Source organism: Spermophilus citellus (genome assembly GCF_964194105.1).
Source record: "Spermophilus citellus genome assembly, chromosome: 3".
Classification (NCBI taxonomy): domain Eukaryota; kingdom Metazoa; phylum Chordata; class Mammalia; order Rodentia; family Sciuridae; genus Spermophilus; species Spermophilus citellus.
The window spans coordinates 61,462,143-61,479,912 of record NC_138184.1 but is presented as its reverse complement, the minus strand read 5'-3'; the positions used below and the strand labels follow the sequence as shown (position 1 = coordinate 61,479,912).

General features: G+C 37.8%; 2 protein-coding genes across 12 annotated transcripts in view; both read right to left on the bottom strand.

Annotated features, from left to right (window-relative positions):
- LOC308643745 (uncharacterized protein) overlaps positions 1-6,424 on the bottom strand; it is a 61,655-nt gene extending 55,231 nt beyond the window's left edge. For 4 of the 11 annotated variants that reach the window (XM_081283881.1, XM_081283875.1, XM_081283882.1 and 1 more), the window contains exon 1: positions 60-111. Coding sequence is in view for 3 of the 11 variants with exons in the window: in XM_081283873.1 (XP_081139999.1) it covers positions 60-111; positions 6,216-6,218 (55 nt within the window). In the remaining 8 variants the exon portion in view is untranslated. Of the gene's footprint in view, positions 1-59; positions 113-3,919; positions 4,061-6,215 lie in introns of those variants that run through there. The other 7 variants (XM_081283880.1, XM_081283879.1, XM_081283878.1 and 4 more) reach the window with 5 other exon arrangements.
- The window catches only part of LOC308643351 (uncharacterized protein), a gene marked incomplete at its 5' end in the record, with an annotated part of 428,976 nt that overhangs the window by 259,935 nt on the left and 151,271 nt on the right, over positions 1-17,770 (bottom strand). The window lies entirely within an intron of this gene.

The window sequence follows — 17,770 nt, the reverse complement described above, 5'->3', positions numbered from 1 at the left end:
TAATCCAGCCAATTTCAAGTAGCCATGCCCCCTGTCTCAGGAAGCCACTGCACACTCACCACTTAATGGTTTTTGGGGTGCCCAGTGTTCTCTCAGTAGATCTTTCAGTACCTGCACACCAGAGCAAACATGAAAGAGGAACATAAAAAGGAAGCCTAGAGATGAATAACAATGCTGGCAGGCTCAAGAGACAAAAGCCACACCAGGTGGTCAAAGCCTGCTCCTAGTCATTGGCCATGTGCTTGATTTGACCTAAGGACTCCTAAGTGGACAGGGCTTATATCTTCACCCTCTCAGGCTGAGCATAGTGAGTCTTATGTTTGAGTTACAGGAAGTGACACCAAATGCTGAAAAGAATGAGGTCAGAATGACCTCTTGGCTGCAGTTTTTTTTTGTTTTTTTTTTTTTTTGTTTTTTTTTTTTTAGGTATTGGGAATTGAAATCCAGAGCCTCAGGATGCAGCTGACTTAAGGCAAGGTTTCCTTGTAGTAGTGGGACCTAGCCCAGTCAAGAGGGCATTTGCATTTAACCTTTCACAGAAGGCCTTTTCAATCTGTGGGTATATATGCCCGTATATTATTTATAAATGTAAATAATAAAATGACAATACTGTAAAATTTCATTTAACTTTCCTGCTCTCTCCTCTTCTGAGGAAACAGACTGACCTGGGAAGCAATCCCATAAGGCAGCACTTCCCAATGATAAGAATATGTGAGTCACAAGCCTAATCAAAATTTTTTCTAATATTCACATAAAAAAATAAATAGTAGGACTAGAGTTGTGGCTCAGTGGTAGAGCACTTACCAGCACTGAGTTCAATTCTCAGCACTGCATATAAATAACAAATAAAATAAAGGTCCATCGACAACTTTTAAAAATAATAAATAAATAGTAGAAATTGATTTTAATAACACAACCCAATATATTCATTATGGGAATATTACAGTTATGTAACCAATAAAATATTACTAAAGAAATATATGTATTTTGGGGACTACACCCTCAAAACTGATATGTCAAGCCTCCAGAATATCTCAGTTCTCAGAACCATATTTCAGATTTCAGAGCTACAGTTCTTCTGACCTCAAGGAGACGAAGCTCCTTACTGCTCCTACAGGTGAGGGATTCAATTCCTCAACAATATTTCTCCTCAAGTCCAAAAAAAAAAATAGAAGAGACACTGCCCTGGGTGAGAGCAGAAAACTTTAACCAGAATATTTCCAAAAGTAGATTTTTTTCTCACCAAATGCTGGCCATGGTCCCTTCCATTCCAGATATCAGGTAGCAAGCAAAAGGTGAAGTTCCAGAAGGTGGGGCCCATGTCTTCAGATCTATCCACAGCCTTGAGTCTATTATTTAAATGCATTAAAGGTAAACTCCTTGGGGCTGGAGCTGTGGCTCAGTCGTGGAGCACTCGCCTAGCACATGCGACCCTGGGTTCAATCCTCCGCACCATATAAAAATAAATAAAATTAAAAAAATAAATTAAAAAAAAAAGTATTGTGTCCAATTACATTAGACCTAATGGCCAGTCTCTGACATTTTTTTTTTCCTCCAATGACCAAAGCCCCTTCAATTAATAAACAAGTATCACCAGATGTGATGGCATATGCTTGAAACTTCAGTTAACAAGAAAGTTTCTAGAAGTAGACTTTTTTTCTCCAAAGGCTGAGGCAGGAAAAATACAAGTTCAAAGTAAGCCTTAGAAATGTAATGAGGCCCTAAACAACTTAATTGAGACCCTGTCATTAAATAAAATACAAAAAAGGGTTGACGATATATCCGAGTGCCGCTGGGTTCATTCGGTGGTACCCCAAAATAAATAACAAATAGAAATGAATTGTATTTAATTTGAAAGCCCAAATACCTCCACCACATTACATAACTCATATAACTTTTTTTTTTTAATTTTAGGACTTGGTTAGTGTTATATATTCAAAAAAACAAGATTTCTATGTGTGTGTATATGTGTGTGTGTGTATATATAATGTAATGTGTGTGTGCATATATAATGTAATATATCTATCAATCTATATCTTTTACAATATATTTATACTACATATTAAATATATTATTTATATATATGTGGGTGTGTTTATTTTTTTTGCTTACTGTCTGATATCTTTTTTAATATTTATTTTTTAGTTTTAGGTTGACACAATATCTTTATTTTACATTTATGTGGTGCTGAGGATCAAACCCAATACCTCGTGTGTGCTAGGCAAACACTCTACCACTGAGTCTCAACCCCAGCCCTGTCTGATATCTTAAGTCTTTTTGTGTATGTGTATGTGGTGCTAGGGATTGAACCCAGGGCCTTGTGCATGTAAGGCAAGCACTCTACCAACTGAGTTATATCCCCAGCCCTGATATCTGGAGTGGAAAAGACCATGGCCAGAATTTGGTGGAAAAAGTCTACTTCTAGAAACTTTCTTGTTAAAATCCCTACTCTCACTCAGGACAGTGTCTCTACTGTTTTTTGCATCTGAGAAGAAATATTGGTATGGAACTGTATCCCTCACTTCTAGCATTATATAACATCTATGCTATTATATACACAAATATATTTTATGACAAACATTCTCATAGCTAATTTTGTCATGGGGCTCCCATTGCAGGACCCAGAGAAATTCCAGTTCAGACATAATCTCAGTCCTCCTTTAAAATCAGAAAATGATCCAGGTTTCTGTCATTTTCTAAACATAGGTGAACATATTCAAAACAGCAGGATTTCTGTGTGTGTGTATGTGTTTGTGTGTATTATTATGTATTATATATGTATGTATACTAGTATATATAATATACACATATAATTCATAGTATATACACACATATTCTATATATAGTATATATGTACTATGCATACATGTATACATAGTATATATTTTATATACTAAATATGTATGTTTATATACTATGTATTATATATATATATATATATATATATATATATATATATATATATAAATTATTTTATGCCTCTAAGCATAAAAATCTTTTATGGAGGACATAGAGCAAATGGAGGGCAAGGAGAAACATTCAATTAGTTGCACCACCTTGAATCACCTGAGAAATGGAATCTGGAATTCAGATGAGGAGGACTCAACATTTTATATTTGGTCATGTGGATAACATGGGGGCCTATAATGAAAAGGTTACCACAATCTTTTGAAAGAAAATCCATGTGACTGCAGATGATGGTTAAACTGTTAGTATCTGCAGTGTCTTCCAGGTGCTTTGTCATCTATGGGCCAGGGCATACACATGTATTAGTAGGCTCCATGAAGCGCATAATCCATCTGTGTCCTCTAAAATTATTCCCATTGTAGACATGAGAGAACATAAGTTTCTGGACATCTAATGGCAACTCAGCAGCACATAGAGAACTACCCAGAAACAGAACTATATGAAATGCCTTCAAAGCTCCACAAAGACTAGTTTGCTCCTGATATAGGGGAAGTTAGTCCAGATAAATATTATTTCCTCCCCCATTTTGAAGAGAGTGCCTAGAGAAAATGTCCCAGGAGCGACACAACTGTATTATCTTCCTTCATGTTAAAGGAAATTTGGAGAAACAAGACCTATCAACCCAGACTCCTGATGGGGGCAAATGCTTAGAGATTACAGGGTACAAAAAAGCACACTGAAGTCCCAGAGTCTGAGTAAGACACAAGGAAGAAAATAATCTAAAGGGCTTGTAAGATATTGGGGAAAAAAATGTAACTATTTCTAAAAATAAAATCATGTCTGAATATTTCTAGGATTGGCCAAATCTTATCCCATATGATTTGTATTAAACTCCAAAATCAAGGTAATAGGATACATGATTCACTGTCAAAAACATTCAAAAAAAAAAAAAAAAAACCTTCAAGGAAGAAGAGTGGATGTTTTAGCGACTGTCATTCAAAAATTTACTTACCAAGTGTTTTTGAGAAAATATATTCATTTTTCTGCAGTCATAGGGAAGAGAGATTTGCCTTATTTCTTTTTCTTGTTAGAATTTCCAAAGAAAAGCCCTAGAATTCCATCTGAAATAACCTCCAAAAATAAGACAAGAAACCTACAATACATACACAAAAGAAGGAAAAAATGGAAATAAAAATTTTTAATAATTAAAAGTAAATTCATTCTTTTTCCTGAAATCAAACTCCAGCTGCCTCTTTCAATCTATTTTCTTATCTTTTTAAACCAGAAATCACAAAGGAAATGCAGGCAAGAAACAAACTGCCAATTTATACAGGAGACATCTAAGTATTCAGTAAACATAAAAAATTCAACATTTTTAGAAATTAGAGAAATGTAAAATGAAATCCCATCCTAGACAAAATTAGTATTGATGAAGATATGAAACAAATTTATTCCCCTAAACTTCTTTAGAATTATTATCTATTGGTGGAAACTCTTTTGCTAATAAAGATACATAATACTCCCCCACAGAAACATACTGAAATTATAGTACATCTGACCATGATAACATGTAGGAAAACAGTACACATTCAAACACTTGAAACCCAGAGTGATGGTTCAAAAGAATGGAAGTGATGAGTAATAAACTGTGGGGAAAGAGGTCACTAGGGGCAAGTCACATTTTTGTCACAGTGCATCCATTAAAAAAATAGTATAACACACCATGTTTAGGTTTTACATAGGCTCCATATGCATGTGGTGATTCCCATGTAAACAGGTTTAAAAAAAAAGTATATACAACTTATGAAAAAAATTGAATCAGAAATACATAAAAGACTCAATTACACACCCCATGTGTAGATGATAAAACTCATCACTACAAAGATAATTTTTCCAAAATTAGCTTACAATATTTTCCCATCAAAATTTCTATGTACATATATGAATATATCAATGTCAATTTTACATTTATGTGCATCTATAAAGCAGTAATTTTTAAAACTCTACAAATAAATTGAAAACAGGGGAAGACAGGAGAGGGAAAAGGGAAGTACTGGGTACTGAAGAGGAACAAATTATATTTCATGCTTGTATAATTATACCAAAATGAACCTAAATATTATGTATAACTATAATGCACTAATTTCTTTTTTTAAAAAAGCATGCTGGGCTGGGGCTGTAGCTCAGTGGTAGAGTGCTTGCCTAGCATGCATCAGACACTGGGTTCGATCCTCAGCACCCCATAAAAATTAACAAATAAAATAAAGGCATTCTGTCCTTCTAAAAACTATTAAATTTAAAAAAAAATACAGCATGCTTTACTTTTAATTAAAGACAAAATCAAAACAAACAGTTCCAAAATCCATCCACAAAGTTAAATATATGCAAACTTAGACAAGAAACTTTTCAATTATAAGAAAAAAATAAGTAGTTATCATCACCTGACACATATATATTATGAAACTTTACTATTATAATAATCAAGGAATCACAATATAGAGCTGGAGTTGTAGCTCAGTAGTAGAGCACTTGCCTAGTATGTGAGAAGCACTGGGTTCCAACCTCAGCGGCACATTAAGAAATAAATAAATAAAATAAGGTATTATGTCCACATAAAACTTATAATATATATATATGGAATCACAATACAAACAAAATCCATAGGTGAATCCATGTGTAAAAATGATATACTTGATTGCAAATAGGAACGTCGATATACATCAAACCATAACAAGGCCAATCTCAGCAACTTAGCTGCAATCTGTCTCAAAATTAAAAAAAATAAAATAAAATAAAAATAAAAGATACCAGAGATTTGGCTCAGTGGTAAAGCACCCTTCTGTTCAACCTCCAGTACCAAAACAAAACAAACAAAAAAAAAAAAAATTGAAAAGTACCTAGCTTGGGAATAATCAAGGACCCTGTACACCACAGCTCTCCTCCTAGAGGAAAACAGCATTTGGAGATAGGATTCCGACGCTCTTCACACGTGTCAAGCACCACAGCCCCGGGGCAGAAGCTGGGCTGCACCAGCCACCGCGCTCCTCAGCCACATAGGACTTGAGCTGGGGCTGAGGACTTCCGAAGCGGGTGGGAGGCTGCGGGGGGTCTCCGCCACTGACACGTTCCCCATCTGGCTAGCCAGTGGGACTGAGAGACGATTCCCCCAAGGAGGGCTACGGCCTGCGGACGGCAGAAGCTGCCCGGAGTCCGGTTCTACCAGCTCCGGTTCCCTCCACAGCCAGTACTGCCTGAAGGCTCCTTCCCCAGCCTCCCTGCCAAGGCTCCAGGTGCCGCAGCACACTCACCATTTCCTGGTGCTCAGCAGTTAGACATGCTCCCTGGGGACCTTCAGCACCTGCGCCGCAGAACAACCCCGGATCCTAAGTACCGGACCAAAACCTGGAGCTGAAAGGCAGAAATGGAGGACTCCGGAGGAAAGGCCAGTAACGGAAGCGCAGAAGCCCGCCCCCTCCTTGCTGGCTGCGCTCTGGATTGGACAATGCTCAGCAAGACTCCTGATTGGAAGGGGCTTCAGTTAGTTTTCTGCTCCCCAGCCTGAGTCGGTGAGCCTTCTTTTTGAGTGCCAGGGGATGATATCCACTCCGGGCAAGAATGAAGCCAGAATGACAGGTTTTCTTTTCTTTTCTTTTCTTTTTAGACCTGGGAATTGCACCCCAGAGCCTCAGGCTGCTGCTATTTTAAGATCTCAGAAGTGGGATCTAGCCCAACTACAGAACATTTGCATTTAACCTTGTATATAAGGTAATTTCAGTTTATGGGTTATATACGCCTGTATATTATTTGTAAATGAAAAAAATGACAATTACTGTAAAGGTTTTCATTTAATTTTTCTGTTCTTTGGTCTTCTTGGGAGACAGACAGCTGGGAAGCAACCCTCTAAAGCAACAAAGTCAATAAAACAAATTAATAAAAAATAAATAAAGCAACAATGTCCAATGAAACGATACATAAGGCAAGAGTAATTTAAAATTTTCTAGTATGCACATTAAAAATGAAAATAATATATATATTTCAGTTGGTAGAGTGCTTGCCATGTATACACAAAGCCCTGGGTTCGATTTCCAGCAACACACAAATACCCACACACAAAAAAAAGTTGAATTTTTTTTTTAATAACATAACCCAATATATCCATAATATTACCTTTACATGGCTATAGTAATGAAGTATATGTATTTTTGGAATGATACCTTCAAATCATTTCTCTCCAGCATATGGAAGCATAGAGCCAAGTTCCAAATTTGTGATCTGTGGAAGCCCTTACATCAAAGAGGTAAGGGACCTGGTCTAACCTTTTATGTGCTAGAGTAGAGGGCTACAGTTCCTTGCTAATATTTCTCCTCAGGCTCAACTAGCAGTAGAGACAATGCCCTGAATGAGAGCAGGGAGCTTTAACAAGGAAAGGCTTTCCCACTTGGTGCTGGTCAGAGGCTCTTTCCCTGTGAACGTCTAGAGTGTTCGGGTCCCTGGGTAAGGGTTGCAAAATAACCAGGACACAGGGGATGCAGAGCAAAGGCAGCAGTTGCAACTGCATGCTGAGGTTTATTTGCAAGTTCCTTTTATATTCTTCTTCTAACAAAGCAAGCAATTCTTCAAATAACACTTTACCCACATTGCCCAAATATCATGCCTCAGCGGGTACACAGAGCTAAATTCAGATCGTTCCTGTTTATTTGATAAGTACCCTCCCAAAGTTCTTTGTAGACATTATCTAATCCCCTGAGGATGCATTTGTTTCTTTAGAATGTACTGTTCCTGGGACAAGTATGCAGGAATCTTCTTCCTCTTGGCCAAACCATGCAGAACTTGTGACTTGCGATAAGGGGAAGAGAACTTTTCCTCCTCCTAACTGAGGTCTGCCTCAGCTGACCTAAATCACAGCCACAGCTCTTGCAATATGTCAGGCCTGAGGGAGCTAAACTCTGCACACTCAAACCCCAACATTTCCCATTGCAAATATCAGCAAAAAAAAAAAAAAGAAGAAGATGGGTTCCCAGGGGTTTAGGGACACATACCTTGTAATCTGCCCACAGCCTTGACTCTATTGTTTAAATACATTAAAGGCAAACACCTTATTTGACAATTTGGCCTTAGACCTATTAGCCAGGTTGTAATATCTGTTTCTTTCAGTGGACAACTAATAAACAGCTGGGCTGGGACTTAGGATGAGCTGTGTCTGATTGCAAAGCCAAAACATCTTCACCAGATCACAAGACACAACATTTCTTATTCTCTTCCAATTTGGAAAGTGAAAAGCAGGATTTGTGATATATATATTCCAGTCCAGTGAATTACTTAGTATAATATGAACAGAACATTCTCATACATCTGAGTCATCTTGGGCCTCTCATTTCAGGATCCAGGGAATCCTGGTTCAGTTTACACAAGGGCAAAAAACAAATCTAATTCGTCATGTCCCCTTTTTACACATCAAAAATATATTTGATATCAAAAATGAGGTCAGTTTAATCAGGGTTTATCAATTATAGAAACAGGCTGATTTAGAAGGATATAAAGGACCACCAAGTCCTGTGTTTTCAAAATAAAAATGGACATGGGCTGAAAAGGGAAGTAGCAGAAAATTGTATTATTGAAGACATAGAGTAAAAGGAGGCCAAATAAAAATAAATAATTTTCACAGTACCATGAATAATCAGGTAATTTGCATTTGGATTTCAAACAAGGAAGAGGTGATATAGTGTATTTGGGTATGTGAATGACATGAGTGTCCATGGTGTCAAGGTTATAATCTTCTGAAAAGAAAATTGTTGTGGAATGCCATATAATGGTAAAGCAGTAACTTCAGAGTATCTTCAAGATGTTCTGTCAGCTGTGGAAGCACAGAATCTATATATATCAAGAGAACTCATGAATCCATTATCCACCCGTGTCCTCCAAAAGCATCCAATCGTAGAGGTGAGAAAACACAGGCTTCTAGATACCAAATGGCTTCTCAACAGCATGTGTCACAACTGAGAACTGTCCAGGACAGAACTGTGTAAAATTCCTTCAAAGCTCCTCAAAGTCTGGGTTGTTCCTAATATAGAGGATGCCCATCTGGAGAAATATGATTCCTTCCCCATTTTAAAGACAGAGCCTAGAGAAGACAACCCAGGAAGTCCCTTTGACTTGAAGACTATTGGTTATCCTTCTTTCATGTGAGATAAGTCAGAAAGAGGTGTCTGTGGTAGAGGAAAATGGAAACTCAGCAGTTTAACTCAGGCTGTGTTTTTTTTTATGCTTTCTAGCAGCAGCTCTTTTTACTGACATTTAACCATAGAGGAGTTCAGTGGCTAATAAGTACCTGTAAAAGGTAATCACAGTACCAGAAGCAGGAAATAAAGCGATGGGGACAGAACAATCCCCCTTTAGTTTTAATGCAGTAAAAGTACCTAAGCTCTATGAGCTAAGAGTCTCTTACATTGTTCACAAGTTTGCATCCATGTAAGGAATGTAGACTGCACCATCCAATGGCATTGCACCAACTCTGTTGCCTTGATGTACCTCAAACTTGCTTTTGTATAAAAGTAGAAGTTCCAAAGTGCTCAGGGCTCAGACTTTGGGAATCATCTCTCTGGGATGGTGGTCATACTAATAAAGTGGTTTTCTCAGATCTCAAAAGTGTTCTGATCCTAATTTTCCCCTACATGTCAAACCAGGTTCCTCATAGGGGCAAATGCTTGGAGACTACAGGTTGCAAGAAATCACATCACAGGGCCCAAAATCTGAGTATGGCTCAGTGAAGAAAAAATCTAAATAGCTGATAATGAACTGAAAGGTAAATCAAACTTGTCATTTGGAAAACTGGAAAAAAATGGAACAGTGTGATTTTATTTGCTACAAGTACAAGATATTAACCAATTTTATTTTCTTAAATACAACCCCTAGGGAATCCTGGCTGCAGAGAAGCAGCTACAACCAGAAATTCCTTGTGATAATGTAACTTTAGCAACCTTTCTGTGATATAATCTGATGGTAGCTATTAAAATGTTACATGTGTGTGTGTCTTTACTCACTATTTCCTTTCCTAAGAGTATGTATTCAGCAGGAGACTAGTTTATGTTTTCAGCTGATTGTGTCCCCTCCCCAAATCACATGTGTTGATATTCTAGATACAAAGTGCCTCAGATTATGACTCTGTTTGAATATATGATTCTTAAAGGCATGATTAATGTTAACTCAGTTAATTGGTGTAAAGTCTAATCCAATGAACTTTTTCTCCTTATAAACAGCAGCAATAAAGACACACAGAAGCCCATAAAAATGTCATGGAAACATGGAGACAGAAGATGGCAATCTACATATCAAAGAATGGGCCTCAAAGGAAATCATTCCAGCAAGCACCTTGATATAAGAATCTAGAAATAGAACAAATAAATTTTTGTTTAATTCCATCTGTGGCATTGTCTTATGATAGCCCTGTGACACTGATACAGCCCATTATGATACACATACACTGTTCCTGCACTTTGGCTAAATGAAATTACAATTGGATCACATCACATCCCAAAAGCATTGAAAGGCTGACCTGATGCAAGAAAAGACATTTCTTACTAGAATATTCTGAAGGCATGTGAGGGATAAAGCTCCTTACCTTAAGGAGCTACAGAGATTTTTTTGTGTGGTATGGCACAGTCATTAAAAAAAAAAGAAAGAAAAACAGATAACTTTTTCCTCCTTTGTTTGTGTAACTCTCACGCCTCTTTGTGTCAATACTTTCCTCATAAGAATATTGGTATATAAGTCTCATAAAAGGACTAGAAGGTCAGTGGAGTTGACTGCTGCATGAGCTACCTGGGTCAGGTAGCTAAACAGAAAGAAATATTTAGTGCCCAGTAAACACTGACAATAATGTGAAAATATTTTCTCTGTTATTTCTACAAATATGTAATCTGAAGATTTACATGTATTATGTTGTCAGGGGAATAATACAGTCTATATTTCTTTGGGAATGGACATGTAGGTCATCCAAGTGGTAAAGTTCTCAAAGATTAATGGAGTGTCCAATCTGGGTATTTGTTCTGGCATATTCCAGCCATCTCCAGTTCCTTCCTGTGGAGACCCGTCTCCAGTAAGATCATCTAACCTCAGACCAGAGATACCATTGTGGGTTGTGTGGTGCACTTGCTATTTCCCCAAGATGGAATTAACAAGTAGCTCCTTGATGATATACATGGAACTCAGCAAAGTGATTGTCTTAAATGTAGGACAATAATTAACATGTAATAAATCGCTGTTTCCACAAAGGATACTCCCATTGAAAATTTTTATGCACAGACCAGATATAGATAAACATATGTATAGGCCTCCATATACTGGATTAGAGAATAAGGTCTTTGGATAAATATTTGAGTAGAAAAACTAGAATCAAATATTTAAATATCCACCCTATTACCCATTTTCTGAAATAACCTAATTCTGCCATTTTAGGTCCCCTGCAATTACTGCCACTCCCCCTCCACCCCAACACACACACATACACAGAACAGGAAGGTCAAAATACTTTCCAGATGTGATCTCAGATGAGGACTTGCCTGGATTGGTCTTCTCTGGGCTGCTCCCTTTTACCTGTCTGTGCCTCCTGATAAGTGGCCATAAGGGTCTGGTGTGAGTGCTGAGCCAACATGTAAATGTGCTCTGTACACTTTTGTGCCTAGAACCTTGGAAGGTTTGGCTAGATCATGAAAACATCTTTTTATTTTGCATATCTCCCTTTAAATGAACTGAATAAGGCACTCTCTCTGGAATGTATGTGCCTGGTTACCAGAGTTCTAAGTTCTGTTGAGTTCTAATGCTAAGAAATTGAGGTTAATTCTTCAAAGTTTCATTACCTGGGCCTCTTCCTTCACTATTCTTTGGGGTGCTGACTTGTCATCTCTTTATCTGTGCTATATTATACAAAAAGAAATAACCTTTCAGCCTCTTGGGAAGTTGTCAGTGTATTGCTGCCCACTTTTGTGGAGGCTCACAGCAGGCTTGGCAGGTGTCCTGGAGAAGATGCAATGTATATGGTAACATTAGAGCCTAATTTTCCTTGAACTAAGTTTAATCTACATTTTGAGGCTAAATTCCACCTGGAGGCAAAATCACTGGCAAGCCATTTTTTGAGAGAAGTATCTGTGGTGGCCACATGATGGCAGCCTTGCCCAAACCAAGGCCAACCTGGGTGTTCTCCCTGCTTTCTGCCCTTTGCCTAAATTCCAGGCAGTGGGTGCAAAAGTCTCAAAGGCCCTTCTCAGGTGTGCATCCTTAATTGCAGCTGGACACTCTGCACTTTACAAGAAAAAAAAACAGCATAACTAACTGCTCAGTGGGATCAGAAGTCACATAATACAGAGAAGACATTGTTAAGAGGGGCTCAAGAGTCTGCCTCTTCAAGAAAAAAACATTTGATTTTCATTGTGAGTCTAGGAAAGCTGACTCCACATTTTCTTAATTCTATAAATAACTCCAATAAATATATACTCACTAATCCACTAAAATGCATCCTGCTTCTCTCTGTCCTAGTTACACATGGGAGGCCTTGAGATTACCTGCCTCCTTGGATTCCTTCACCTGCAGGTGAATGCTACAGGTGTGGGGTCCTTTCTGTTCCTCTGTGAAGTGCCCTGGACCTCTATCTTTCTCTCAGGCTCCAACACCTTTGGCAGACACCACTGGGGAGAGATGCAGAAAATACTGGAATGCACCTTGAAGACATTTCATCATTAGGTTATGATGCCATCAATTTGGTTTCATTTTCCTATTCAGTATTTTTTATATTTTATTTTTTGGTTCTTATTAATTATACATGATGTAGAATCCATTTTAATAAAATCATACAAGCATAGGATATATCTTATTCTATTTAGGAATCCCATTTTTGTGGTCAGGCATAATGTTGGAAATCACTTGTGTATTTTCACATGCATACATAGGAAAATTACGTTAAATTCATTCTACTGTCTTTCCTTTCTCTGCTCCCTTCCTTTCATGCTTCTTTGGCTTATCTACTGAACTTCTCCTATTCCCTCCCTCCTTCATTGTGGTCTAGACTCCAAATGTCATCAAGAGAGATGGGGATATAGCTCAGCTGGTAGAGTGCTTTCCTCACAAGCACAAGGACCTGGGTTCAATCTCCAGCACCAAACACTTAGCACAATAGTCTTCATCTCCATCAATTTACTGGAAAAAAATAAAGCCATTATTCTTTATGGCTGAGTAATATTCCATTGTGTATATACACAACAATTTATTTATCCATTCATCTGTTGATGAGCATCTAGGTTGGTTCCATAGCTTAGCTATTGTGAATTGAGCTACTATAAATACTGATGTGGCCGTGTCACTGTAGTATGCTGATTTTTAAGTCCTTTGGACATATGCTGAGGAGTGTGATAGTTGATTAAAAAGCTTATATTATTCCTAGTTTTTTTTTTATAAATTTCCATACTGCTTTCTGCAGATGTTGCACCAATATGCATTCCAACCAATCATGTGTGTTTCCTTTTCCCCACATTCTCCCCCAAATTTGCTGTTACTTGTATTCTTGATAATTGCCATGATGATTGGGGTGAGATGTAATCTAAGTGTAGTTTTAATTTACATTTCTCTAACTCCAAAATATGTTGCCTTTTTTGTGTTTTTTACTTTTCTCTTTTAACAACAGTATTCATGGCATTTTTGGGATCCATTTTGCTCTATATATGAAGTTGAAACAATATTTCTCTTGAAGAATGACTGGGAAGCTTAAGGCACATGCCCATGAGTCCAGGGATGCTCAGTACCCAATTGTTCTGCCCATGATGATAAGAGAAATGGATATGGGATTAGGTGAGAGAAGAGATCTGGGGAGCAGGAAAGGAAAGAAACATATTGGGACCAAAGCCACACCTTTCCCCATGAAGTATAGGTGAATGGGAACCAGACTGTGTCCTTAGATCTTGGTAAGAGGGATGGGCATTTCCCTAAAGGCCAATTCCCTAGCTAAGCGAGGCTTTGACTGGTACCAATGTGCCCAAGATGCTCCCAGCTATGGTGTGCCATGTGTCTGTGGGAGTCCCAACTTGAGGTCAGTACACTCTTGGATTATTGAGGTTAAATTAATGCAGCTGTCCCTTTGGGCATAGAGGACCAGATACTGTGCTCAATGTTGGCACTGACTCTTTCATAGTAGACATGGCCCATGTTCTACTAGGATTTTCTGGCCAGTGCAGGTAGCAGCCCAAACAAGGAAGTGGACCAGGGCTCTAGTTTCATCCTCGTGTTAACAAGCAGCATGTCAACTTATGACCTTAAGCAACACTGATGAAGGATCCCCTCTTATAGGATTCTGCTGATGAGGGGTGGGCAGAAGGGAGAGAGACAGAAGAAAGCGACACAGAGACCTACTGTAACCATTGCCTGTGGAAGAGTCTGGTGACTTTGAATTTCCTTACAATACTAGAGGAGAAACAAGATGTAAAGACTTCACTTGTGAATATTTACTCTAAATTTTAAATTCCCTGAGGTCAGGGTGAGGTCTCAACAACCCAGGCAACATTGACACATTCAGTTCAATATGAATGTCCATTATAAGCCTTAAAATTTAGGGAAAAAAATTCCTCAAGACCGCATGCATTCTGTAAAATTCAGTGCTATTCCTCTCATGTGGCACCTCCCATGAAGCAGGAATGGCTAGAGTAAAGAATAATAATAAAGAGGAAACACAGACAAGGTACAGGGGCAGGGAAGGTGGCAGAATGACTTTTTGTCCAAGTGGACATGTTTATTTATACAAATAGGTTACATTAGGTTATTAGTACCATAACCACATTATTGTTTACGTATTGGCAAAGTTGCTTATGTTGCAGTTACATTTCACAGTTACAATATGCAATGTGCAGTTCTCAAAAAAAAAAAAAAAGTCCATTGTCTGAAGTTACTATTAGGCAGGCAGCTCCAGGAGCACTGGAGCTTGATGAAACATTATAGTTATCTGTCAAACAAATTCTTCTTAGCTTTGTGCCTAAGATCAAGGTTGAAACCCTCATGAAGAGCACTGCTACAGTGGTCAGGCTTCCCATGTCTTTTACACGGGAGTTTCCCCATAACCAGGCATTCTGTACCTTTTCACAGAAACGTCCCAGCAGCCAGACATTCTGTACCTTTACACAGAAACATGCCACAATCACGAAGACTATCAGAGACCCAATCCTAAATACAGAACTCCTACAGCCTAGGCATACCTGGATGAGATTCCTAACCTGACATTGCAGGGACAGCTGTGTAGGGCATGCAGGCCAGAGTTGGGTGTCCCAGGCAGCTCTGAGACTCTTCATGGGGACAGAGAGTGTATTTGGATATTTATTTATTCATTATTACATACATGAAATAGTGGAATGTCTTACATTCATTATGACTCATTTACAGCATAAGTTTTCATAATTCTGAATATAAAGTATGTTCACGCAAAATTATTCCATTATACACGTACTCTTTTTTTGCATTACAATTCTTAATACACATATATACCACAATTTTTCATATCTCTGTTTGTATATAAGGTATGCTGACACCAAATTCAAATCTTCATACATATATTTTGTATAATGATGACCATCACATACCCCCATCCTTACTATTTCTACACACTGCCCCAGAAGTTCACTAGTGCCACTATAGTTGTATATGGATTGAAACAGTTTGCTCAGGAAATGCAGCATCACATAGCATATTCATAATCTCATCACACATGCAATTTACTATTTTTTTAAATTTAAGCATTATCTGTATTTAATATTCAGGTGTTGCTTGTTACCATTTTTGGAACAAAAACATTGCATGTTTTAAATCATTATTCTTAAGTCTGCATAAAAGCTTGTAGAACAGCTGTACCATGGTTGACCCAGCCACTTTGCTCCTTTTGGATATTTGTATTCCTACCAGTCTTTAGCTATTATAAAAATAATCTGTAAAACATAAATATCTTACCCAGCTGGATGCAGTGGCCCACACCTATAATGCTAGTGGCTCAGGAGGCTGAGGCAGGAGATTGTGCATTCAAAGCCAGTCTCAGCAATGGTGAGGTTTGCTAAGCAACTCAGTGATACCCTGTCTCTAAATTAAATACATAATAAGGCTGGGGATGTGACTCAGTGGTTGAGTGCCCCTGAGTTCAACCCCCAGTACCCTTAGCACACACAAAAAAAACCACCACCACCAGGTTTCCCTAGATTAGTTTGAGTTGATTTTGTCACTTGGAACCAAGAGTACTGTGCTCTGACCTCTTATTTTTCTCAATTCCCTTTATTTTGTAGTTGTGGTGTGACAGGAAATGGTAACAAGCAACACCTGAATATTAAATCTCCAAAAATGGCAAACAATCCAATTAATAATGGGACAATGAATTAAACAGACCCTTCTCAAAACAAGAAATACAAATGGCCCACAAATATATGAAAAAATGTTCAACATCATTACCAATTAGGGAAATGAAAAACAAAACTTCACTGAGATTTATTTTTACACCAGTAAGAATGGCAGTGATCAAGAATATAAATAATAATAGTATATGCTGGAGAGGATGTGGAGAAAAAGAAGCAACACTTTTACACTGTTGGTGTGAATGTAATTTAGTACAACTGCTATGGAAATCAATATGAAAACTTGTCAAAACACTAGGCATGGAACCACCACATCATCCAACTATACAACTCCTCAATATATATACTGAAGGATGAAAATTATCATATTACAGGGATATATCCATACCCATGTTTATAGCAGCATAATTCAAAATCACTGAACTATAGGTGTCCATAAAATGATGTATGGATAAAGAAAATATTGTAGAGATATGCAAGGGAATTGTATTCAGCCATAAAGAAAAAAGAAATTGTGTTATTTTCAGGACAATTAATGGAACTAGAGGCCATCAGTTAAGGGAAATAAGTCAAATTTACAGGGTTAATGTTTGCAAGTCATATATGAAGTTAGAGAGGAAAGCAAAGCTGAAGGTGGATCTCCTAAAAATCAAAGAGATCAGTAGAAAAAAGGGACCAAAGGGTGGAAGGTGGGGAGGAAGGGAGGAATGCTGGGGATGATACTGGTCATATTATATTGCTATGTTGTGTATATTGTGTATATCTATGAATATGTAACAACAAATCCCTGCATTATGTACAACTCTAATGTATCAATAAAAAATTTGGGGAAAAAATTAAGTCCATATAAGCCTTAAGAATGACTAAATTGTGGCCATAATTTGGAGCATGACTTTTGAGAGGCCTAGAGAGTTGATTTTGCCTTCATGGGCCCATTGCTATGAAAAGAAGTTTGAGAGTTACATTTTGCTCCTGGGTTGGTATGAAGATGAAAGTACTCTAGGACAGATTGTATTTATTTATTTATCTTAGGATTCCAAAATAAAACATTTCCATGAAAAAACAAAAGACACTCTGCCTATCGTGTCCAATGGATAAATTAACTCTGAAATTTCTTGGTTTTTTGCTGTCTTATATATACATTTTTGTCAGTTGACATGCATTTGTAACCAATAATTTGTTTATAGATGCAGGCAAATCATTTTTTACTAGATCTACAATGCATGTTATGAACCACATCAACTGCGGTACATTTCTTGAAGGAGTAAAACAAGTAGAGCCAGGTTGTGGATCCCAGTTGATGGATTGTCAAAGTAGGGATCACTTTTGATTGGCTAATGTACTTGTGGTTTTTGGCTGAACAGGATAGGAGGGAGGAGGGAAGAGCACTGTTCATTTCTAATTGGCTAATCTAAGGGTGGTCTTATCGGGCCAAGCATATAGCCAAATCCCAGAGACTGCAGGCTGGAAATGATCCTCTTATGAAATCCTGCTAT